At 34.7% G+C, this 26,660-nt stretch overlaps 3 protein-coding genes across 3 annotated transcripts; all 3 read right to left on the minus strand.

The window, feature by feature from the left end:
* Window positions 1-2,011: 2,011 nt before the first annotated feature.
* LOC120325737 (transgelin-3-like) lies at window positions 2,012-7,049 on the minus strand. Its single transcript, XM_039391869.2, has 5 exons — window positions 4,628-7,049; window positions 3,922-4,032; window positions 3,336-3,425; window positions 2,797-2,979; window positions 2,012-2,456 (listed from the first exon to the last, which is right to left on the minus strand). The coding sequence occupies exons 1-5, from the start codon at window positions 4,769-4,771 to the stop codon at window positions 2,376-2,378; spliced, it is 609 nt and encodes a 202-aa protein (XP_039247803.2). The 5' UTR covers window positions 4,772-7,049; the 3' UTR covers window positions 2,012-2,375.
* A 138-nt stretch (window positions 7,050-7,187) lies between these two features.
* Window positions 7,188-10,862, minus strand: LOC120325736 (transgelin-2-like). Its single transcript, XM_039391868.2, has 5 exons — window positions 10,648-10,862; window positions 9,957-10,064; window positions 9,615-9,704; window positions 8,192-8,377; window positions 7,188-8,041 (listed from the first exon to the last, which is right to left on the minus strand). Exons 1-5 carry the CDS (start codon window positions 10,789-10,791, stop codon window positions 7,961-7,963), a joined length of 609 nt encoding a protein of 202 aa, XP_039247802.2. The 5' UTR covers window positions 10,792-10,862; the 3' UTR covers window positions 7,188-7,960.
* A 10,563-nt stretch (window positions 10,863-21,425) lies between these two features.
* On the minus strand, window positions 21,426-26,498 carry LOC120326663 (transgelin-2-like). Its single transcript, XM_039392986.2, has 5 exons — window positions 26,138-26,498; window positions 25,354-25,461; window positions 24,972-25,061; window positions 24,364-24,546; window positions 21,426-22,717 (listed from the first exon to the last, which is right to left on the minus strand). Exons 1-5 carry the CDS (start codon window positions 26,315-26,317, stop codon window positions 22,634-22,636), a joined length of 645 nt encoding a protein of 214 aa, XP_039248920.1. The 5' UTR covers window positions 26,318-26,498; the 3' UTR covers window positions 21,426-22,633.
* Between the last annotated feature and the right edge of the window lie 162 nt (window positions 26,499-26,660).

The following is a 26,660-nucleotide window of genomic DNA, read 5'->3' on the forward strand; positions in this document are numbered from 1 at the left end:
TTGCTTTTGTCATTACTGCAGTACTTGCTGCGTAGGCTGTATTTCTGTATGGTATTGCATCTTGGATTCAAAAATGTCAGTGTAGGTGTTTTGTTGTTTAGTGCTGATTATCAATGTATTGCTCAGTGTGATTATAAGACAATAGGGTAAGATATATATATACTGATATAACAGTACATCAGTATTCTGGTATAAGGTTGGTTGGACTAGCGTACGTCAGTACATCCATGCTACGTCTGTAGATACTCAACATAGCCAGAGCTTGATGCGTATTTCCAAATCTGAATTTTTTTGTCAGTAAACTGGCAAATCTGCAAGTGCAGAAATGGCAATAGAATATCTGAAAATACCCTCTTTCTGTCTTTACAACTCCAAGCTTTGAAATGTTAGTAAAGTAAGACAGTAGTATCTAATTACTGAATCTGTGAATCAAGATCAACCGTTTTATGATGATTGAAGACCCAGACTACATGCTGACATGGAACACAGGAAAGATGAAGGGGTGATGTTGCTCTACAATACACAGTAACTTGAAGAATATGGCATTAGAATATACAGGTATCAATTAATTATATATCTTCATATTTATATACTGATTGGAAATGATCTGCAGATTTATATTTGATTATGATATTTTAATTCTTGACTCTAGGACTAATTCAGAACAGTTTCATTTGAAAATGAGCAATTTTAGGCAATATACATTTAACTGTCATACAAAAACTAGATTTCCTTTCAACTTATGAAACTATAGATAGAAAATTAATCAAGACAACATTTATCAAACTATTCTGCATATTTACCAAAACCATTTCTATAAATTATTTTTAATTTTTTTGTTGAATAGGATCGAATTTGAACATATTACATATAATCCTTTTTAACAGTGTATTCTCGAACTAGTTCTTCGAACAGTAAATGTTTGAAAGAGAGGTTTTGTTGTTGATCTCGGACAGAACTAACATTCTATTGAATAGCTTCGATATCGAGCATATTTGACATATTTGTTTATATTTAGTTCAAAATTTCAGGGAGAAATGACATGTTGCCAGCATCAACCGAATTCTATCAAACCATTCTAAGGATTGAAAACTACCTTCAGCATTTTATTAACGGTATCAGCTCAGATGAGCACATAGCAAGTATTTTTACCATTGTGATAAGATAAAATGATTTGCAATATTTTTCCGACTTCAGTTACAAGTTGAATAAAACAAATCGTACGTTAACCAAGTGTGGTTTGTAGTAATTCGATAGTTCAATTAGACTCAAATCCCAAACTTATACTTCCTATATAACTTTGATATTATGTATCTTTAAGCCTTGTTTTGTAGACTCAAAAAAATGAATTTGCAGAATTTCAATCACCGAACGAAGTATGCACCCTATTCAATGCTCTTTGTGTTCAATGTTGCAATTCTCCTAATTAAATTGTGAAGAATTATGATAAATGGCCTACTCGAATAATGTAGATTGCATATACATAAACCACAACCCCGTGCATTTGCTCAAGGTATTATAAATTGCGCTATTGTAATTGCTTCTCATTTTATATTCTCGACGATATTGGTTTAGGCACGTGAACTCTTTTTACAGTGTGTCTCAAAAGTAAGTATACACTTTTAATTTTAGCTTGTTTTCAGAAACTCATTATAGAGCGTTCATTTCTTCAGAAAACATGGTATGGATGAGTTGTAAAATTTAGGTATTGTTTGCAACCCCCAGAATGACAAGGAGATAAACCCAAGAAATTAGGTGCAAAATTGCTGTTTGGCAGGAAGCATATAAATCAGTAAGGCATACTCAGCGCTTTTGAACAGAGATTTCGGCATTAATTCTGCTCTTACACTACGAACAATTTATGCAATTCATCGTAAATTTATGAAAACTGGATCTGTAGTTGATACACAAAGATCTGAAAACTAGAATCAAAAAGCTTGATACACTGTAAAATGAATTGCGCTGATGAAGTGTGGACGAGGTTTAATTTAAATCAATTACAACAAATAAAAATGGTTACTTCCTAAGAAGGTATTTTATTATACACATGAGATGCAGAAATGGAGAGTTTTACTTGTACGTTGAATGTAATTTACTTCTAGAAAATATACATTATTTTCTGATAAATGTTAATCAAATCAGAACTTATCATATGATCTAAGAATTATTGATGTGATTCGCAATCCAACATACACTATGTGCGCAAGATTTCATAAAGCAAAGCGATTTCTGACGAAGAGACATTTCACATTAGCTTCAAATAGCAGCAAGATACATAATACAGCGTGTAAGCAATTGTCCAATGAAATTTTGTTCAATATCACAAAACGTATGTTGCAACAAACATTAGTTCAAGAATATTTGATATCAATGCTTCAATCTGTTTTAGAAACAATTTGCCTGGTTTGCCCATATCCAGTCATTCCACTCTGAGACGCCAGTACATTCGTCCCCATCTGAAAAAATACAATTTTTAAAATGATCAATTGACGTTTAAGCACATAGTACAGGTATAAGTCGGGTCACTCAACCAAGCCGTTGAATATACTGATATGAATCTGTAAAGTAGAGGCCCGAAACGTCCAAATAAATCATACAGATTCTGTACTCTTTTGTAGCGTGAGTGGGCGTAATGGTAAAATTTTCTTGCTCGTTGCGAATTCGAAAAAGGATAATATAATACGTTGGTCTATTTTATATAATTTATATATATATATATACAGGGTGGCCAGAAGTACGTGAACAGGTATTGAATTAATAAATAAATGTGAGGAGAAAACCACAGAAATAATGAACCTGTAGTCCAATTTGCGCTCGGCCAGCTCTCTGCGATTCCTCATCAAAGTTCCTTTTGTTCTCGTCAGCCATCTTCGTCCCGATCAGGGGCCCAGTCACTCCTTTATTGTATGCGTACATTCCAAGACTTTGCAAGGTGCAGAGAACCTGAGACATATTGGTGTTGTCTCGTATGTTGACAGTCTGTCCAAAGGGTGATGTATAGTTATTATCAAACAGTATTTCTTTTTTCATCCAACAATTATACCGCATCTAATTCGCTGCTAGGTCTTACAAATTATATTGTTGTTATATCATGGTATTAATTGTATTTATTGAGTGTTTTGCAGAGTCATTAGCCAACATGTGGTATATCTATCGGTTAATTTAGTATTGAGGTGTGCTAGTCTGAGAAGGTCCGAAATATTCTAAATACTTCTTTACGTTGAATTACCTGTTCTAAATTCTTCTATACGGTGGAAAGATTACCCTGTTTAATTATAATTGACATGAACACGGGGGGTTTTGTCGGTGTATACCAGAACACTTTTAAATCCTACCTGAAACATATCAATTCGTTTCATCCCAATTTTTTCTGCAGCGCTCAGGAATATCCCAATGTTCTCATCTTCTTTTATGTTCTTCATAGCCTGTCAAAGTATTTCAGTATTAAGTCATAATACTCATTTTCATGTTGAGTATGACAAAGCCGTTGTTTGACTTCCAGCTAATGCTGAACATTTCGCTGATGAAATTACTAACTTGATGATTATTTAAATTCCCGAATGACGAGCGTCTGAGTTGATATACCTCAACATAACTAACTATCTAGCCTTAATTCAATATTCTATTTGAAGGGGACGTATTTAACAACCAAATGACGTTTAAAAAATGACAGAGGAATGGTATCTTGTCACGTTCCAGCTTTTCAAAAAATACAAAATGTAGAATTACAAGTTAACCCAATATGAAAACAGTAAACATATAATTTTGCAGAATCTCAATATCGACATATCATTCGTTTCTAACTACACACACATCAAAAACAATATCAATATAAAACTACTTGAAAAAAAAATTCAATCGGGAACGTTTTTGTCCTAACTGCTTGCTTCTAATGTTATTGTTGAAAATAAGGAAACCCACCTGCAGCTTGATGCAACTTGTATCATTTGGTTTGCAAGATATTCCAGGCAAATCAAATGAATTGATAAGAGCACACAGTACGGTGCCGTCCAAAAGAAATGCTCTGAAATCCTAGAATACGTGAGTTTAAGAGAGTAATTATATTTGGCATACACTGCTGTGAAATAAGAAATATTTTTGTTGCATGCAAAGGAATACGGCACATTGGTTAAGATTGCTAAGACAACTGCAGATTTGTGGCACAATTGCCAGAAAATAAGAGATGATTTTAAAATTAGTCACGATACAAAATGGGTTCTAGACGGCGATATCAATTATTGTCATTCTTCTAACGGGGGCAGGCTGGAAAAGAGGAGAAAACGGATAGATGTACATCGATCAAGATGACGAATACCTAAAACATTATTTCGGGCAAAATTGCAATCTGTCGATTGCCGCTGGGTCGTGTACTGTATTATTTGTTGTACAGCATTCATGCATCATTGACAGCGTATCGTGTTGCTACTATGGTGACCTTACATTTGAACGCACGTACATTTGAACCCATGTGTATATCCGCGGGTTCAATATGCGGATGCTAAAACCCATGGGTTAGGGTTAGTATGGATTAAAATATCCGTAAAACAAAAAAATTTCCATAGGTGCAATAGTATGCAGGTGCAATTGTCGTGGGTTCAAATGTAATGGAACCTGCTACTATACTTACATCCTGTCCACTTCCGGTGAATTCCAGACCGGTCCTACATTTAATCCATTCGGCTACTTCACTTTCTTGATCCTCGGAGTATTTTGCCCTCATCTTGTCTTCAAGATCGCGGGTTAATCCGTATCCCTTTGGTCTGCTTGACATATTTCCAGTTCGATTTAAATACAATTTATTACTGAACAGTATAGCCTAAGTTTTTGGACTATGATTATCTGAAACATGTGGAATTTGTGAGAGACTGAAAGTCAAATGTGGATTTATTTTCAAAAAAAATATTGACTCGGTTTACAGCTCTCTTGTTTACTGCAAAATTGTATCTCGATTTTCCGAAGTTTGAAAAACATGACTACTGCTCCAGCAAAACAAATATCGCCATAGACTTCAATCGAAACTTACAGACGACTTAATCCAGTGTTGACATCTGATATATACATTAAGTATACAGTGCATTGTCAAAAATATTTCCAAAGAAGCCGTTTTGCAGAGAATTTTGATATATATAACAGGATATTTTCAGTACTCTGCTGTACAAACATTATTTAGCAAGTATACTTTTTGTACGTGCAAAAGCGAAAACCATTCTAATATATTTTGCTAAAAATTTACTCGAACGGATAGTCGTGAACAAGCAGTGGTGGTCGTGAATTAAGGGTGAGAGAGTAGTGCATAGATTCATTCAACAAAAAGACATCTTCGTCGTTATCTGCATATAGCTCAATTGTTCACATCGACTGAATATTTTTCTCCAAACAAGAGACATGTAAAAAGTGAACAAAATATGTTATATTCCCAATAAAAGAATCAATAAAACTACGTTTAGCCTATATACAAGAGTAAGGGTATGTTGAGCCTATATATGATGTTCAACTCACAATTAACTCTATTTATCGCTTTTTTTCTCTAACTACTGGCCCAACTGCTTTGAAATTTTCGTTGACTAAAGATTGTTGTCTCTATCAGGCTATTGCTTTTATTTATTTAAAAAAGTTCTTTGGGTTCCGTAGGATACGTTTTTCACTTCAAAGTTTTGCGTGAAGAGGGCAATAAAACTAGAAGTTACTTGTAGTGGCGGAACCTCGACCGCATGCCACTTGGCTGTTGGTTAGCGGAGACAAAAGTTTGTGATACCCTGCTACCTGCACTGATAAGTGATGATAGCTGTTCCACAGTTCTGGCTTCGTTCCGGGTATGATTAGGAGAATAACTGTCGATAAAAATTTCGTTTTGGCCGTCGTGTCCATATATTCTAGCATTTCATTCTTGTTTTTTAAATACAGGTCAGAGTGAAGCAGAGAGCCAAATATATTTAGTGTTGATTTATACAGCCCCATTATAAACACAATTTAGTTGCTACAATACATTTATTCCAGTAGTTATTCTCTGCTAAAGCTTGGTACCTATGATACAGTGTAACCAATATGAAACTTTTATAATCACCATGTCGATGATTCACAACTCTGACATGACATCGAGTGTACCCATCCCCAATGCTAACTGGTAGTATACAAAGGTCGCACTTCAACCCGTTTCATGCAGGATATTCTGATAATTAGGTCGTAACGGGAATATGAAAAAGAAATAGTTAGATTGTGTCCCCAAATTTGATAAAGCAATGGCTCTTATTTTGCTTGGTAACTAACTAGGAAATGGACAACTGATCCGGTTTCTAGGTGTGATATTTTCGGAAAGATTCTTGAAGTTTGAATATTGTGATAAAAGCATGTCTACTATGGCGCTGACCCAGATGAAAATCTGGCTATCCAAACTTAACTTTTAAATTTATTGGAAACAGTGTTTTGTGACCAATTATTTCGCAAGATTAAATCCACCACAGACTTTACTTCGAAATATCATTACTCATAATTTTCTTAGTCACGTCGTCACATATTTTCGATGAATTTTGGAGCCGAACAAAGAACTAATGTACAGGATGAATTTCCGGTAGTTATGAGCTCGATACATCGTATGTTGCTGTTTCTCGTTTATTTCTATTTGGCAGTTAGAATGTGGACGGATTGAACACAATCTTTTTTACATATGAACTCGTCATCTTGTTTGTGCAACTCCAGAATTCAATAATCGGGCCCATTAAATCTCCATCGAATATAATACATCACACCAATTTAAAGTCTAATTTAGCAGAGCGTGTTACAGCAATTAAAATTTTTGTGGTGTAAAAGATTGGAGATGTTTCTTCATTTGGAAAAGGGAATGAAATACCCGTGTTAGTTTATTTGTATATGTCATGGTCCAATCGACTCTCCGATGCATGTACTAAATCGCCAAAGGTTTTTCACTATCAATCTGAACTTCGATTTTTTCATGCAAAGCATTACATTAGTTGGAATCAATCAACTAATGTGGTAGGAGATCTCTACTTTCTTTGATGCGGATAAGTTCTTCTCAAAGGAGAAATTCTCAACTCCAAGTGAACATTTGTGGGATTTATATCGCAAAATTGACATCTAGTTAGGCAATGCCAATACTAATTTGATTTCAGATCGTTAGTAATAATTGATCCGGCCCTCGAAATCAATTTTGTCAGTTGGTATCACAAAGATTATTGAAGCATAAAGTGTACTTTATTACATAAAAACAATACTAGCAGTATTTCGTTAAAAATACATCCGAGATTATATCGAAATATTAACAAACTGAATGGAATGAGTTCACTTTCGTAAAATTGCATTTGATTTTATATACACACAGTAACCCATGGTTAAAATTCTTGGTCAATCAAAAGATATAGGAATTTATTTTAAATGAGTGCAGTAACGTCTTATAGCCTCGGAAAATGAAATTCAAATAACACACGTTTGAAAAGTACGTATTGGCCAAATATTGAAAAACCGAAACTAAAAAGATTGTCAGATTTACATCAAGTTACAGCAAAATTCCCAGTTTTCATTTGTACGATTCATGCAGCCATTTTTGAAAATGAAAAAAAGCAGTAATTATCAATTGTTGTTATTTTGAGTGAAGTGACATATTAAAAGAATGGTAAAATATGAGCATCATTTTGCCGATGGAAATAATGCAATCAAATTTTATCCAGTTCATAAGAATATAAAAGAATGATCAGATGCGGCCAGGTATGATTCATAAAAGAGTTTATTATTGCATCATAATTTTTACATTTTTTTATTCCATTCAAAGGAGATGACCTTGTAATGGACTTAACAGACGATAAATTTAATTCAAAATTCAATTGTTTCAACTTTCAAGCCTATATGCCAATAATATGTTTAGTATTTAAAGACCTTGAGTAGATGGATCATCTTCTGAATTGTAACACTGGCCAATAAAAATTGTAGTAATTATAGAAAGATGCGCTTAATTACTCTTGTGGTTGATCTGCCTTTGCGCTCCGTATCCGGTCATTCCTGCCTGTGAAGCTCCTTGGTTTGTTCCCATCTAAAATAGAGAATATAGATTGATTGATCAGGACTATCAGTAAAAATTTAAAAATAAATCTAGCTAAGATCATATGAAAATGCAAAACAATCAATAAGATTTTGATCAACTGTATTTACAAAGTATAAATTTTATGATCGTTTTATTTACCTGTAGGCCAATGATATTCCGTCCTTCTCGTTGCGTTTGTTCATCAAATTCTCTTGGGTTTTCCTGAGCTATCTTCGTCGCGATAGATAAATCTCCATCCACGCCTCTTGCCTTAGCAACATTAGCAAGAGCTAATAACGTGCTCAAAACTTGAGACATATTCTGGTTATCCCGAATGTTGACAGTCTATAAAATATGTTATAAATTTAAAAATAATATAAGGTGTATTATAATTATCCAATTGAACAAACTACAAAATTCAGTGATTGTTATGCCAAACTCAGCTGACGACTGAAACAGGACAAAGGTAATTATGAAGGTTTCTTCACACTAATCCCCCTCTTGCATCTCATGAAAATGTTCAAATTCGCTGCTGATATTAATCGAATAATATATAAGCGTTATATAATCTAATCAAATTACTCTCTCCTAAAACTAGAAACGTCAAGATCCTAGTATAAAATGCTTCAAAACAAACAGCCAACACATCATCAGGCTAATAACCGAATTGCGTACGTCATTTTTGGCGGTTTTGAGTTTTTAATAGAATAGGTATTTATGTAATGCTGCGCACCTGTATATTAACTCAGATTCTATTTTAAGAATTCCGAAACCCATAAAAATGGAGATTTTGTATGACATGCATATTTGTGCAATTGTTTCGTCATAACGAATTATCATTGTTACCGCAGGACTATTGTGAGGTCACAAAGGCAAAATAACCTCTGCGAGGTATTTTCGAGTTTTTGCATCTCAGATTCTAGCTTATCGCTTATAAATTTGAATTTATACTACAGTATAGGAAGGCGTGCACTTGTGATATTCACTGTCTGAGTCCAATTCACCTTGGTTGGCTTTTATATAAGGGTGCATCGTGCATTGATGTTTTATTCTTTATATTTAATCTTAGTCTTATTTCGGTGGGCGTGCCGAGCGTGTTATATTGATGAAATATATATTTTTAAACATAAAAAATAATGTAATTGAAACAGATAAGCTATTTTGGGGATTAGACATCGTAGATACTGAGAATTACATTCGTTTTTGGAATGTTTGGTGTTCAGGACTGGTGCATATAGTCAAGTTGCAAAATTGCTTATGTCCCCAAGTCATAGACACATTTCATTAAGGTACAGTGCGCCATTATGACGTCACATAACTGCGTCATACAAATTAACTTAAATCCGGCTACGATCGAAATATTGAACCATGGCAAATTATTGACTCTCAATGGCGTAACAATATCATTAGGAAGTTTTTTACGTTTTTCTCAAAACTGCTAAAAATGACTTACGCAATTCGGTTATTAGCGTGACGATATGTTAGGATACTATCACCATTCACCAACACCAGCAGGTGATAGTATAACTGTTTTGACTCAATTGACCATAATGTGATTTATGATTCATGAATGACATAGTACCTGGAACATATCTAATCGCTTCATTCCCATTCCTTCAGCCGCTTTCAAAAACATTTCTATATTTTCACTTTCTTTCATATTCCTCATCGCCTGATAAAAGAATATTTCATATTTATAAATATTTGATTATCATCTTCAGAAATATTGTACTATATCTATTGGTGAAGATTAGACTTTATAATTACACAATTATTATTCGTAATGAAAAGTCCAAGCTTAACTTACAGAGATATAACGTCTAAATGTCGAGAAAAAAACGATTAATAGACTAATGTAGTTCTGCCCATTACCCGGAATCCTCCACGGAAATCAATAATTATTCTTTTGAGTGTCATAACTTACTTGCAATTTAACTTTGCTTCCATCATTAGGTTTCAAGTCTTTTCCATACTTAAACGAGTTATAGAGCGCACAGAGTACATGACCATCCATGAGAAAATCTCTGAATTCCTAAAATATTCAAATAAAGAAGAAATTAAAAATGAGTTACAGCAATTCCTGGAAGTAATACAGTCGAAACACTGGGGATTGACAATAAAGCTCACTGAAGTCACATAAATTGTTTTCATAATTTTGAGATTTATCGTACATTATCCCTAAACGAAGCAACAAAACGAGCACCCTATGTAATGTTATACACGGGGTTGTGATTTCTACTGCAGCATGTACATAAATACATGCTTACTGAAGACAGACAAGTGAAATTCCGCCAGCAGATTTTCATAAACTAAGAGATAATATTAATTTCGGGAGGAATGAACATACCTGATACTAATCTCGTGGTCTAAAATCGGTTCACGTGTGGAAGAAAATAGTTGAGCAGCTGTATGAAATTGTATGGTACGGAAAGTCGTAAACGACCTGCCACCACATAACCCACTCTGAGCGAAGGTCGTCATGATGATGACCATTTTTCTCTTTGCATGGTCATCATCATCGCACAGTGTATTAAGCGTTACGATGGTGGGAGTGTTCCTACCAGTTACGCAGGATAATTTAAGAATTTCATTAAATTTTTTCAATCGCAACTTACGTCTTGTCCTCTTCCGGTAAATTCTCTGCCAGTGCGTTTGTGTATCCATTTTGCAATTTTCTGCTCATCTTCTACTAAATATTTTGCTCTCAATTTTTCGTCCGTTTCTCTGGTCAGTCCGAATCCCTTTGGTCTGCTAGCCATTTTTGCTTCAGTATTGTACTTAAAACTAACGAATCAAAATAATTAAAGTTGGTCGCTTTTCTGAAAATTAGATAACAAATAAATTACAAGGGGTGTTCCCTATTGCGGAGTTCTACAAAATTACCTTTTCACAAATCTAAACGTGATTTGACCATTCCAAGATGAATAAATACATCAACAAATTAAGTTATGGTTCAAACTAAGTTATAATACTTTACGTCAGAATTGGGATATTACAGACGACGATTCTCCGCTACGCTTTACTGTCGTCGACTTCGCTACATTACTCAATACGTTTCCTGGGTTTGCGCTCAGGACGGTAATATGCGTCACTAGATACGCACGCATGACTCACGTTCGGTAATTTTATATCACGCAAAATAACCCTGCTGGGGTGGCTGAGTCCTGTCAAATAGTTTAATTTTTTCCAAGGATAAATTTTTTCCACCGTGATATAAAAAGAATTTGCACAGGCGACCGGACGCTTCCATTTCTTTCTGCGTTGATTATCTAGCAATAGTTCAACACCGACATAACCTAAGATGCGGAAAACATTTTCCAGTTTGGGGAAGGATATTCAAGTGTTTCGCATTGAATCAGACTTCTTATTATACAAACAGTGCCGAAACCGTGTTATTGTGACTGCAATGTATTGGTAAGCTGCATTAATACTCTTCTTGTGTATAACAAACTGTAAATAGCGTTATCAAAACAATGCTAAGCTATGAAAACAGTCTTTACTGTCATTCTCATAAATAGCACAAATATTCGGTTATTATATTTTAAATTGCGGGGTGCAGTAAACAGGATTAGCTCTACATTCTTTAAACCATTCCATAGCGACACGACACAGTTAACGCGTATTGCTCTTTTTTGCTAAAAGCCGATATATGTTTAGAACCGTCCTCCATCCAAACACTTATTTTCGTGAGCCAGATAACGATTGCGGTGTTTGTAATTGCCTCTGGGCAAATGAGTTAAATTTGAGATCTGTATTCAAATTGCTGGTTCTAATGTTATTATTTAATATGGCAGTATTTTCATTGGTTTTGAAAAATATTAATTTATATAGCCCAGGGCAGTATGAGAAATACTGCCGCCGATAATTATATACGGTATTGAAAATACATGGCAGACGCTCGGTCATGTTTGGATTCACATATTTTGATCATATTTACTGTTTACACTGCACATTACACTGACAGGAGTTCTATTATTACAACATACTTCTAAATATCCAATTTGTTTGCTGAAGTCATCATCAATGGAATCAAAATTGCGAAAGTTATTTTACCAACCAATTAAAAAACACGATGCAACCAGCTTTATAGCTTACACATAACCATGCATTGACGTTTTCCGGTCACGTGTATGCAGTGTCTCGCGAAGGGTTGACTTAACAAATATACATATGTATGAAAAATATAGAATGCTAAAAAATAATAGGGTTGATTCTGATGCCGACTTGATATGCCACACCCATCACGTCAATATAGGCAATTTTTCCCTTAGAAAAATTTAGGCGCCGTCTGTATACAACAGTACCTTATCTCCACCGCGATTTATCTATCAATGGCTCATTTCGGCTGTATATACGTAAAGCAAGTCATCGCTGTCAAGTTAATTCGTTGCTAATCTGAACGCGGCTCTCGGGAATGACTGAACAGTGAGCAGACGACGTTATCTCTTACCTTGTCAAATATGTCTTGGAGAAAAGCTTGTTTTGCAAAAAAGATGCAAATTCACAACAACATCACGAAATTTGGATCAAGAAACAGCTATTTTTAAACGAAAACTGGTATGGCTGAGCATGACCCACGCTTAACAAAAACACGTTCGTGAAATTCTCATGGTTTCGTCATTTTTGTTAGTATTTGCTAAATATAAACAGGTGATATTCCAATGACATTGCGCAATGCATAGCGGTATTATTGAAAAAACACCTTCCTCCAGTAGCTTTTACATGCTGTCAAAGCTGACCGATAAAGGGAAAAATCCTATTATAATAAAACTCTATTAGGAATTGCTAAATTTTCGACCAGAAAACTCAAATATTTCACGGTCTTACCGGTGGGGTCTCGTAGGAAAACGGCTCCTCGTAGGCATTGGCTCCTAGGTTTGAGCCATTTATTGGCAACTCTTTGTGGGCTTCACATTAGAATGTTCACATAAACTTATAGGCCACGACGCCGTTTTTTCCAGAACCAATTTTAGTTGGCTAAGCTACTTCTCATTGTACATCGCCCTCCGGCTTTCCCCGAGACTATTCTGTGTGTATATGCTACAAATATTTTTTTTTTACGATTTCGTACCAGACCACTCACGTCACTGGTCTTAAAATATTAATTAATAACAACACCACGCCCGTATTTTGTCGAATATTATATATCGATCAGGCTTTTCCGGCCGATCTGAAGTGTCGTAATTTGTTCGATTTTATCCAGCATTTGAAATAATAATAGGCTATATAACATATAGCTTATTAAATGCATGGTTCAGGCAGAAAGCATGTCAAATTATCCAAATGCACAACTATATTCGCTAAGCTTTAAAACTATCACGGGTTAGCTTACATATCCTTTTCCTCGTTGTACTCATTCTACACTATACAGGTCCATTTATTTTATTCACCACTACAACTGTGCAAGCCATGGCTATTTTTGCCATTCTAAATGTGGAAAGCAACGCCACCTCGCTTTTCCGCTTCCCATTTCCTGAACAGCACGCCCCTCTGATGAACCAAATGAACTCATCAAAGCTTTAGCTTGCCTGTCCTTGCCATAAAACTCACAACGCGACAGCCAAGTACCACTTTGTCGATTGCACATCGCCAATGCCATGACGAATAGTCTGACAGTGTCTAGCAAAACCGGATATTGTGATGAAGGTATGTAATACTCATACTATATGACAATATAATATACTCTTCCTGTCTTCTGAGAGCACGTACCGGCGTAAGAATTTTGCAATAAATACTACACATTACTTACTGCTGAATTGCTGAAGCGAGTTTTCATGGGATATTTTTTCCAAATACGGACACTAGGGCTTTACTTTATAACAAGGAAGGTATACTCTTTCTATTCGGAACAGTATGGATTTCAAATGCATACGTATCCCCCGATAATATATCGCTATTCGAAACACAGTCTTTCCTTTTATGACGAACCGCAATGTTGATGAATACCGACATTTTTTCGTCCCCATTCATCGCTTATCGTCCTATTTTACTTCGCTATTGAATGACATAGACTCACATTTTACACCGTAAACGCACAAAATACGTCACAAAAATCCGGGTTGGCGTATGGGAACGCCAAATAAGGCAATGATCAGTCTGGCTGGAACTGACTTCTTTTATGCGTTCGATACGCATGATTTCGTGTCGTCACGCTACACGTAATACGACGAACGGTTTTTAACGAGTGCATGCGAGAATTTCAACAATTTGACTCACACAGAGAAATGATTTGTCTCTTTCCAAAGATAACGATTTCCTATGTAGCACACAAACAAGAAAATAGGATAATGAAGATGAACTACTTTCCGAAATTTAGTCAAATGTACTCCCGCGTGATAACTTTGTACGGCAAACATAATTAGAACAATTAGAAGGTCAACGACGGCTTTTCGCCTTCTATTGACGTCTGGAATGGACAAATACTCGTTTTGTGTGCCACCAGGAAGAAAACCTACAATCTAACATAAGGAAACACGATTAAACAATGTTGGTTAGTATGCTTCATCAATGACAGGGTTATATATCTACCACGATGCAGGGTATAAAACTCGGTTACGAACGTTCTTCTCTGGTACGAGTTTATATCAAACTTGAATCGGCGTTTCGAAGCACGTTTGATGTATGGTCTGTACTAGATTGAGAAATACTCACCAAACCTCTGTATATTAATATTTAACAACTCTACCCAACAATATAATTATTATGTTGAATTATTCATATATGTTTTGCCTGAAGTTCTCAAAATACCGTAACAAAACTACTTTCCTTAATACCTCGATATGGCATGTCTCAGTGAGTACATATTTTGCTTGCTGTTATTTAAAGCAGTACAATGCTCTGAAACTAAAATGCCTTTTCTTCAATTGCTTCAACAACGCATCATGTTTTCAACAGTTGCCTCACTTCGGGCTTCAGATCCGCCCATTTTATGGAATGCGCATTTAAACCAATTTTTGCGATCAATCAAAATTATTAGTTGTGGTTTCGCAGCTTGGATGATTTTCAAATTATACCAAGCGTGAACAGAAAGATGATCTATCGACTAGAAAGTATTCACACAGAAGTTTACAGTGAATACAGTTATGTATTGTAGACCAATACTGCGCGTTTTGGGCCGAAATCAAATTAATCTTTTATATGTATAGATTTGCGAATTTGTCTCGTTTCGGTCTAAAATAGGTAGTTTGCTGGATATTACCATGGATTTGTTTCTTTAGGCACATTCTAATCACAGTCGGCATCTAAAACAAATTTCTTACTGGCGAACACAATTCAAACATCCATTCGTTACTTACTTTAAAAACCTCTTCTAAACTAAAACCCACACAGATCGAATTGCAGCACCATATCAGTAACTATGACGTTATTTCAACATTTCCTGTGGCATACAGACGTCATTTCAATAAGCCGCTAAGTCTATTCGTGATGACATATATTGTAGCTTCAATTAGATTACCATTTGTTGTAAAAACGCCAAATTCGGAGAAGTATTATCGTACGTAATTCATCGCGCCTAAAGCTGTGTAATTAAATTAATCTATCCGCAAAATTGATTACATTTCAATTATTGCTTTCAATACGTGATCTTTTACGCGGGTCATATCCTTACATCTTTGAGCTAGCCATATCCTTCTCTTCAGTAGCGCACATAAAGTGAAGTTTAGTGAAATTTCATAGTTGTATAAACTTTTCAACAACTAAATTATCTCAATACATGATCATAACCCATGCGAATACATAGTTAACTTCAGTCTTTGAAATTGTCTTCTATGCAATTCATGCTTGAATGAAGAAATAGTATCACATCGCTATCATGGGTAAATTACTGTAAAAACCAAGGTGAATTATAAGATTTTTTATATTAGCATAGTAAAAGGGCGTGGTGGTATTGATATATCTGTCCCTTACGTCTATAGTGATCATTTCCGAACGAAATAATACGTGATAGTGTATTTTCACAAAATCGATACATGTGAGATATTTTCAAAAATATATCAACCGTTGTGATGGTAAAGTCTTTGTGAATTCAATCGAATAAAAATCAAGACATCATTCAATCAATCATTTTCATTAGTTTATGCATTAACATGATATATTAGAAATGCGTAATTTACGGTTGAGTAGAGGAAGTTTTAAACCCATTATTCATTTTTTTTTATACGGGCTTTAGTTTTTAAATTTGCAACGAGCGCTCATATCACGCCACCAAAAGTTGATTATTGCTCTTAAAAAATTAGATTATTTTCACTTTTGATTTCGATCAAGTTTAGGAATAAATATTTTTCGGATGAGAGACCGCCTAAAATCAAGCTTTAATATTTCGAGTTGATTTCTGCCCTAAATAGGGTACTTATCGCTGTCATGAAACTAAAAATGTAATCAGTAGGAAATAGATATCTCATATATGAAAGGTGTTGCTAATTTATAAATATATACAATGGCCCTTGGCATATTAATTCAGGTATTGGAAACCAACGGTTAGTCACGCCATACTCATTCATTGATACTTGTGGACTCACAGCGCATTTGTCTGGCAAATTTTGCAATTTTTTATCGACATAGCAGAGAATTGAAATTGCTATTTTTAAAAGCGCAAATATCATGTTATATTAGGTATTGAAAATCTGTACCACTATTTATGTATAGTTTGATTTTCAGCTCAATTTCATCTGGTATTTCCATGAAAGATAAAATTTGAATTGCCCGAATAAAAAAAAAACATTAACAGTAGTAATGAATGAAAATTTATTCTCGTTTTCGCAAGTACTTTTCCAAGCATTTTTATTCCCACACTCAGACAGACAATTACTTTAATTGCGTCTGTCATTGTATCAACATTTTGTTATCAATAGTGCCACGATGGAATGCACCACGTCAAAGAAGCAACAAGAAGGCGTATTTAATAGACTATTTGGTCATTGTCCAAGCATGTACTATCTTATTATGTCATTTTGGGTAAATGATAGGACAGTGTGAAACTACATTACTCAATTGTGGGAAGTTCAAATGGAAAAATTCCAAGTATGCAACTTCAAGTTTGTACCATACGATACCAATCCTACGTGCAACTTGAGAATTTTTTTTTTGTCTAGACGAAGGGAAATAAGTATGTAGGCCTATTCTACTAGGTCGTAATCAGATGGTCGTTATGACTCTAGTCATGAGATGAACCATGGGCTTTCGATGATTTCCCATTCACTGAGTAAGCCATATAGACCGAGTGGAATTAAGGCAGTTCAAGTTATCGATTAACCTGCAAGCCAGACGTCAAAAAAGGTAAACAAGAAGTCACCTGGTCCATCTTGAAAAGCTGTGAGCCAACATCGTCAGTGTCCGAAGTTGTGTTTATTCTGTGGGCGGAAACCTTGTAATGCACACAATATTTCGGATATTGTTCAAACAAAACTATCCAAAATCAATACTTACATGGCTGTATACACATGTCCAGTTACTGTATAATCCGGTATTACTGCTTTACGCAATCCCAAAATTACCGGCGAAAACAATATAAGCAAATAAGAATATCATAGAATTCGGATCAGGCGTCACTTAGCTGAAGATGCTCATCCTATTAGAGTGGCCACAAGATGATGCAGTTAAGCAAAAATTGTCAACTGCAACTGCAGAAAATGGTTATCTGGCTCAGATGAGCAAAATTGAAACAACAGTGGCTATACCTTTGTGTATCTGCCCTATAAAAATTCATCATCGATTCGTCGAGCAATGCTGAAATTATATTGCACAGTACTAGAAGTCGATAAAAGTTTGAAGGGTCGTTCTTGACATTGTAAAAAGTGGGAAGCATAACCATGGCATAATAACCCCGCTGCCATAACTTGTGGTCGTAACATGTAGATGCAAAAAAGTCAAGAGCTTCAGCTACCGTACATACTTTCAGTGTGTACTCGTTTGATTGAAACTTGAGTAATATGATGATAGCACGAAGAAAATATACGGTCATGAAGGCCAAAAACGCAGTAGCCCGGGTATGCAGTCTGCCACAATAGACTACCGGTACCGCAATATTCAGGACTAACATAAAGCGGAACCGCCACAAGGTGCACAATTTTCATGACGCCATGGTACACAAAAAACGAAGCCCACATAAATTTAAAAAAAAAAGTAAAATGATGGATTTCTAGCAACAAAAAACCAAAGAAAATTTCAACCGCTGAAAATTACGAAGCAATTGGTCCAGTAATTAATAGGGAAAAACGATTTTTTTTCACGACAATGAGAAGAAAAATACAGCAACAACAACATAGTAACATAACGATTCGTAGGGAAACCAACACTTCGTGTCCAATAATGCTCAAAATATATTCATTAATTTGGTTACTAACTTAAAATAAGAACCGATATAAAAACGTTTGCTTAGATTATTTGATTAATCGTCAATAGGTATGCCATGCTCATTCATTTTATATTTCTTTTTTCAGAATTTTAGCTAAACATTCAGTAACTTACAGCGTCATTGCAAAGTTGTTGAGAATTTACTAAGACAATCGAATTTTAGTTTATGTAAGGGTGTTGTAACACTTATTAGGATACCTTGTTTCGCAATCTAAAACAGCCAACGAAGTAGAGTCGACTTTTATTTATCCCTAGCGTTTGTTAAATATTTTGTAATGGCGTAAAACGTGTAAATTATGGCGGTACACTTTTGTTTCTCAGACTGCCTGTCACCTAGGAAAGAAATTAAGGTTGCACAAGATTACACTATTATACTTATTGGAGACGTGAGTGGACCTATGGACCGTTTTGATATTATGTTGTTGTTCTTGTTGATATTCTTCTCCTTCGTCATGATAAAATCGCTTTTCTCTTCGAATACTGGACCAATTGCTTTGACATTTTCAGTGGTTAAAGATTGATTTTTTTTCCAGAAGGCTATTACTTTTATATTTTCTTAAATTTTCATGAATCCTATGAGATCTAATATTTCATTCAAAATTGCGCTGTATTACTTTCAATTATGGGGACACGGTTTTTAATCCGCCAAGACTGACTGGGAAAAATCTATCGACTGAAAACTCGGAAGTTTTCGAGGGTACGGTACCGGTAACGTCAAAGGTAAAAACTGCTTCGCTCTGGTCCACGTGTCCATATATTTGAGCGTTGCTCTCTAGTAATCTTTTGTCTGGTGCTTTTCTCAAATTGGTTTTCATGAGCATTCATTAAATTTTACGACGTTGTAATTCGACCTAAAGTTTACCGATCTTGGTATTTGCGTTTAGCGCAACAGCAGACGTTACGTTTACGTCAGAAGCCGCCAATAAATAGTTTATACTTCGGATTAAGCTTCAAAGGAAATTAATAGCAATTAAGATCCTCCCTCGAGAACAAAAATGTCACTGTGGACATTTATCGCACTATTTGAACTTACGTCGTTTGACATAGAATTCCCAACGGAGAATTACCAGGTGCCAACGTCGTCAAAACTTTTGTCAGGTGGGAATTGGATATATCAACAAATTTATTGCAATTTGTTTATAGATCATCCGGAAACCTGGCATCGCAATTTCGAATTAAATAAGATTTTTAGAAATGCATATAAGGCAACTAATTTCCTGAGCGATTGTTGTTTTAAATATATTAGTGTCTGATATATCCTCGTCTTAACTCAAATTTATATCTAACAAATATCCAATAAAAACGTCCAATCCGAAATCAATATGCGTACATTAAAAATATGATAATTGAATAAATTTTGTTCAGCTAACTGCTAAATAAAATGACGAAAATAAAATTCTTCAATAATATTCTTCGGCACCACGCAACTGTATCTTTAGATAGCAAACATACTATTCATTCAGTAAGGCGAAAGTTGTAAGAACTTATACCACTGTAAATTTAGGTAACCTGGAAAGTACCATATTTCGAATCGCGGCGAGGTGTTCATTAGATTAACAAAAAACAAATGAATGTGGTATCAAAATGGCGTTTAAGCTGTCAGATCCCCTCAGCTCAGTTATGTTGTCTCGGAATCAGGCTCGTTTTTGATTTACCTCTGAGTCCGTCTCTTGATCCCGAGTCCTGATCTACAAATAATTTTAACTGATGGTATATTGTTTCTAAATGATTTCTGCTATGTATCATATTTCAGAGAATATGCGTTACCAGCACAGTTATCGACTCAAATTTCATCATCGGGGTATCATTTTCTCCTTTGTCACAACATATATCGGAAGATATTGTTTGTTATTTTAGCGACTGCAGAGCTTTTGAATCACGAAATGAAAAATTAAATCATTGCAGTTTTCCAGTCACTGCGTATTGTATTCGAACATGTCCATCAAAACTGAAACCTAATCATATATTCACATCTTATTGTCCGTTTTGGCAAACAATTGTTTCCTAAATCGGGTCATCAGCAATCAACGCTTAACAGCTTGTATTTACAGAACTTCACAACGTGGAATTTAAAATTGGATCCACACCAACCTGTGGTGCGGTGTGGAACATTTCAATACATTCATTTGAATCAATTACGGCACGTTTGCAGGTGATTTTGTCCTGTAAATTGTAACAGAACTTTGCCAATTCTAAATAATTTGCGCTTTTTATGAGAATATTAGAAATGTTTTCAGCATTCCCACCCAAGATTCGTAAAATTTGTAATCGTTAGTAATATTATTGTGCATGTCGCTTCAATACACGCATGCACATTCACACTTGTAATCCGACATGTATTTCACAATTTCCATCATGATGTCAAGCCTTCCCCACGCTAAAAAAGCGGCAAAGCGTTGGATATTACCCGCAAAGCCAAGATAACATAACTTCTTGCTTGTCAGACTTGCATGAACTCGAGAAAATACTGAGATAGACCAACCACACACATTATCAATTTTGCCTTAGGGGCTGGCATTGCAGGCTATACAACATGTAAAACATAATATCAATATATGGTATTATCGGTAATCAAACGCCGCATTGTCTTGATTCCTTATAGCATTAGAAACCCAAGTATTGCTCCATGGTACATCCCATACACACAGAATTATAACGAGAACCATGACCTGAAATTAGATTGGTAAAAACTATGTTGTCACAATGTTAATATAATACGATGTGCACATTACTAAATGGGTGCATTTAACACATGTGCTATGACGGGCATTAAAACGTCACATATTGTATCACGGAAGCTATATTTTTTTAAATTTTTTTGTCCACGCATCAGTTCATTTTATATTCGAATAACTAGAAAATTACACTAATCTCTAGTATATCACTTTTATAAAGTTATAAATCCTTATGGTATGTTAATATGACAATTGCATGGGAATAAGTTCTTGGAGTTTAGGCCCACTGATATTGCGTACACAAACCATTTGGCAATATAAGATGTTATGCAAAGTCACTTCTAACTTAAATAAATGACACATCATTACAGATATATATCATTATATTGCAAAGATGAAATGAACAATCGAAAATATACATAACATGATTCGGCGTCTTATACGAAAGGTTATCTGGTGCGGCATAATAAAAGCCTGATGAGCGATAGATTTATAAATAAATATCGCGTAATATGCAGTCGTGTGCCTATACAATACATAGCATAAGGAGTGGAAAATTCCAAACAAAAGCGTTGGTCACCACAAAGTTTAACGTACTTTCAGGAAATTATTATTCAATAGAGACTCAAACCCCGGATACCACACCTCGTTGATGAAGCAGGTCATTCTAGTACAACGGTTCTCAACCCTGGGCCACAGAAAAATTTTCAGGTGGGCCATATACCTATTAAAAAGTGCTGGATAAATTAAGTTGAATTCGATAGTAGTGGCAACGAATGATGATGTTGTTTTTGGTCACAGGGTGGCAATTTTCTCCAATTATTATTAGAGTGACATTGTCTATTTTTGCAGAAAAATTTTTTTTGTTTTTCTAGTATGAAAAAGCAAATGGGCCACGGATTTTTAGGTGCAACGAAAATGGGCCATAAAAGAAAAAAAGTTGAGAACCACTGTTCTAGTAGAATACAATTTCTCTTGGGCAATGAGTCAAGAATACGATACATGAAGTGCTGTTCTCAGTTAATTATCCGCCTTGGATAAACAGTTATATACTAAGGATTATATAAGAGAAATTTAAACTGAACAAAAAAGCATTCAAGCAAAGTTAGAATAAAATGTTTAACATGTGATATATGAAACAAAATGCTGAAATTAAAATAGTTGGTGGTCAAAGCTGGAAATGACAATCCTGGTAGGTTAGGCTTGTTCCATTCACATGAAACTCAAATTTATATTCTTGCTTTGTTAGTGAAACTATCAGTAGCACCAATTTAGTCGAGTTAATTGCTACTTTATTGTAAAAAGGTCACAGCAAATTTGGAGTGAATATTGAAGTGCCCTTTTTTTCATAACCCAGAGGTTTTTTTCATACATAACCAAATATGAGGTATTCTGGCCGAAAAAGTTTTGCCAAGTACTTTATAGGAATAATAGACTGGTTTATCAGTATTCATTATACTCAAAGAAATGTATAAATAAATGAATATTAGCTGAATGGGCAATTGCTTGTTCAAATAGGTAAAAGAAATAAAATCTCTTTTTTTTGTAATATATTTCTGTACAATTGTGAGGATCAGTGGTCACTTTTGGAAACAAGTTGTCTTCCGAGGCCATATGGTGTCATTCCTTGCTGCGAAGCGACTTGGTTTGTGCCCATCTGCAATAAAAAAAAAATTTAATATGCATTTAAGAAGGCATGCAAGGACAGCAAGTATGCCATGCTCTGCTACTCAAATAAAAACATCGCAAGGCATTACTGCATCAAGAGTGGATAAAACTTTCTAGGATGCTAAATATAACACTGATAATTAGCTATAAAAAATGTAACCAATCTCATGCTTGCCATGTTTATAGAGGATTACTTCTGTCCTGCCAACCTAATTAAAGCATGAAATAGGAAGTATCCCACACAGTTACATTATTATTTATGATCGGTGGTATATGAATGAGGCTATTCGAGGATTACAATATTTGATAAAATCCATCAATATTTGTAGCTATAAAGTCCCAACAATTCGATGTCACTGACAATTTCATATACTTAATATAATGGTAGTAAAATATCTAGTCTTCATTGCTAATGAGGTAATCTAACAAGAAAGTAATCAGTATGTCTTGAAAAAACAATCCATAGGATAGACAAGGTCAATTGAGTTAAAATCTATTCATTTATTTAATAATTTCAAGATCAATCGAATTATCAAAAGCCGTAGTTATATATAGTTAAGTTTTATGCCTTCACTCGGGTTACAAGGTATACAGAACAGCTAAGGTTTCAATAAGAGTTGTTTTTCCAATCAACCTTCAATAGTCCCAAATTGTTTTATTTTATATTCATTTTGTTGTCCTGAATCCTGGCGAGAATATCAATTTAACATAACGACCACACATCTTCCCTATGACTATTAAATATTGAACAATTTTTCACAGAGAAATATTTAGCAAATAATTGTGCAATAATAATACTAGTTCACATAGACACGGCGCGGCGGTGTGGCTCAACGGGCTAAGCGTTAGGAATACACTCGCCACCGCACCTCTAATTACTCTGTGTGGGTTCGCAGGTTCGAATCCCATGCAGGGATGGTTATGCGCGAGAAGATTGCTGGACTCCTCGCTGTCGTTGGATGGTTCACGTAACTGCGGGTCGGTTACGGCTTCCTCCACCACTAAGTCCATCCTCCCGAAAACAAACAATATAACTAATTGAATGGTAACCGGACGAGAGGCTGTGGTTCGCCATATGGATAAGCCGTCTTATCGGCTTTCCTCTCCCCGGGATAAATAAGTAAATCCTATCCTATCCTATACACACTCAATCATGACATATCATGCCCTCAAACACAAACTTACACTAAGATTACCAATTACTCAAATATTGGCCGAAAGTTAGAGACTGTTTGAATGTCACACGGGCACTGTCTGGTGTAGAATATATCAATGAAAAGTTAACACAGCAATTTGTAAATGAAAATTCCATTGATTTGAGAAGGATGCAATGTCTTTTACACTAAAAGGACTGAATCATAGAGTACCATTATTTGGTAGGTGAATATAATATCAATATTCTCCAGATAAACTAATTTTTTCGGAAAATTTAACAAATTCCAAAATTTAATACCCAAGCACAATTCTTGACATACTTTGGTATCAAATTTTTACGTTATATGATTTTAAACGCAGCAGGTATGGTAGCTTTAAACAAAATATCCAACAAAAACTGATGCTGTAATTTAGTTTCATACAAAGTCTAACATCCTATATTTCAAAACAAAGTTCAATCAATTGCATAGCATGTTGTACCTGCAAGCCAATGATGTTGCGACCTTCTTGTAGTTTATTTTCTTCAAAGTTTCTGTAGTTTGTTTGCGATACTTTAACACCAATAGTTGGGCCATCAAAGTCATGCGAAATAGCTTCTGATCCAAGTTTGAATAGGGTTGCTTGAACTTGTGCTAAATTTGTGCTTTCATACAGGCAAACAGTCTAAACAAAAATATTATTGAATAAATTAAATTAAATGAATATCCAAGTAAGCCATGGAGAACACTATTGCCACAAAAATATAGAGCCATTCCACAATTACATATTTCATTTTCATGTTAAACGATTTAGTGAAAAATTGGAAATTGGTCCAACCGTTTATATCTTCATCAAGTGTGCCTAACTGTCTGCCACAAATCTTTGCATGACTCTGATAAACCCCATTTCAATTCTAATTACATTGGATCGTCTCAATATCTTACTTTTAATGTCTAGTTGGCTGAATTAAAAAAAAAAATCCTAGCTGTTGTACCATAGAACATTATCTAATATTTGGCTCAAACATTAGGTGAGTTTTCACACATAAAATCAGATTAGATGGTTTTTAGACTGCAGAGAACTATAATTGTGGGTCAAGCATAACATACCTGGAATAAGTCTATAGGTTTAACACCATAATTTGCCGCTGCTTTGAGAAAAAATCCAATATTTTCCATTTCTTTGTTTCTTCTCATCGCCTTATTAATGATAAAAATGAAAACGCATGATATAATTTAAAAACTATTATGCATGATATCTATCAAACTATTTTTAAGTTAGTTTTTGAGCTAGTATTGCCCAACTATTAAACTATTTATTAATGAAAGGTTGCAATATCATTGGTGAATTTAATTTAAATACATAGACAACAAGGAACATTTTACCTTTCGAATCTTCAGTAAATTAGTGCTGCTATAAAACCTCTATGCATAAATAACATTTCTTCCTCCCAAAATATTATTCCAACTGAATTGAATTAATCATACTTACAAGCAACTTGACATTATGTGTCATATGGGGCTTGCACACCCTTTCACCACATAATTTGTTCATCAGTTCACACAATATAATACCGTCTTTCAACCAATCTTGAAAATACTGTAACATCAAAGAAATGTTGTCAGCCACAAAGTTTATTTCAAACATTGTACAATTTATTTTCACCGCTATTCCCATGTTAGAACACAAAGGTATAAATGAGACATGGAATAGAAAAACTCTAATAGGAAAACAAACAGTGATTATAAAATATATCATCAAAATATATATCTAATGCTTTCATAGTTTAGTCAAATTGGAGATTTAAAATATAGAAATCATTAAAATAAAAATTGTCAACAACTATCAAACTGAGATAGTGTGATCTATTTTATATAATATACAATATTTCAGCATCCAATTTCAGCTATAATAATTCCCATTTTATAGTAAACAGAAGTATCATATCAATCAACCTCGACATGGTGAAATAAATCTGATCTAGCATGATCAGATGTATCAATATTACAAATTTCTTAATTGTACATGACAATTTCATTAGATCTCAGTATATTGATATTCCATTCCAAAGTTAAAAACTGAAACAGTGAGCAATTTTTGGTATGGGACTAAACGAAGCTATGGTTACATGTCTATGACTACTTTTTTGATGTTTTGTCCATTTATTTTTTTTATTGTCACTATAGTGTTAAAATTTGATATAGCTGTATAATAAATGGATCAGGTATGACCAATATAATTTGTAACATTAGAAGAAATGCATAAATATATATACCTCTTTGCCTACACCTTCTGGATAAGATAGGTGTTCACTTTCAGGAGGTAGACTGAGAACGGCTATAATCCATTCCATGAGCTCATTTTCATCATCCAATGAATATTTTTTATCCAGTTTTCTTTCTATTTCTCTGTCCATTCCCATACCTCTCACTCGGTATTTCGTGTTGTTTGACATCTTACAGTGTTTTTGTTTGCAAATCAAGGAAACCCAAATATTATTTTGGTTAAAACGTTCTCAATTTGCAACGATGGTCAACGTAGTAAAACAACTTTGACAACACCTGATATCACAGGATCTAATTTGTGTTAATGGAAACTGATATTTATTTGAACCTGTAAATAACAAGTGAGCATATCCATTCAATCATTCTTTAATACTAAAGTTAAAAATAATCCGTTGTCCAGAATGTGAAAATCGATGGCTTTGTTTTCTCTAAATTTAGCTGTGTGTAAATATTTATGACCTAAAATGAAATTCGCACAAATTCGACCTGTTTACCACCAGCGTTGATGGATAG

Source organism: Styela clava, chromosome 4 (assembly GCF_964204865.1).
Source record: "Styela clava chromosome 4, kaStyClav1.hap1.2, whole genome shotgun sequence".
NCBI classification, from domain to species: domain Eukaryota; kingdom Metazoa; phylum Chordata; class Ascidiacea; order Stolidobranchia; family Styelidae; genus Styela; species Styela clava.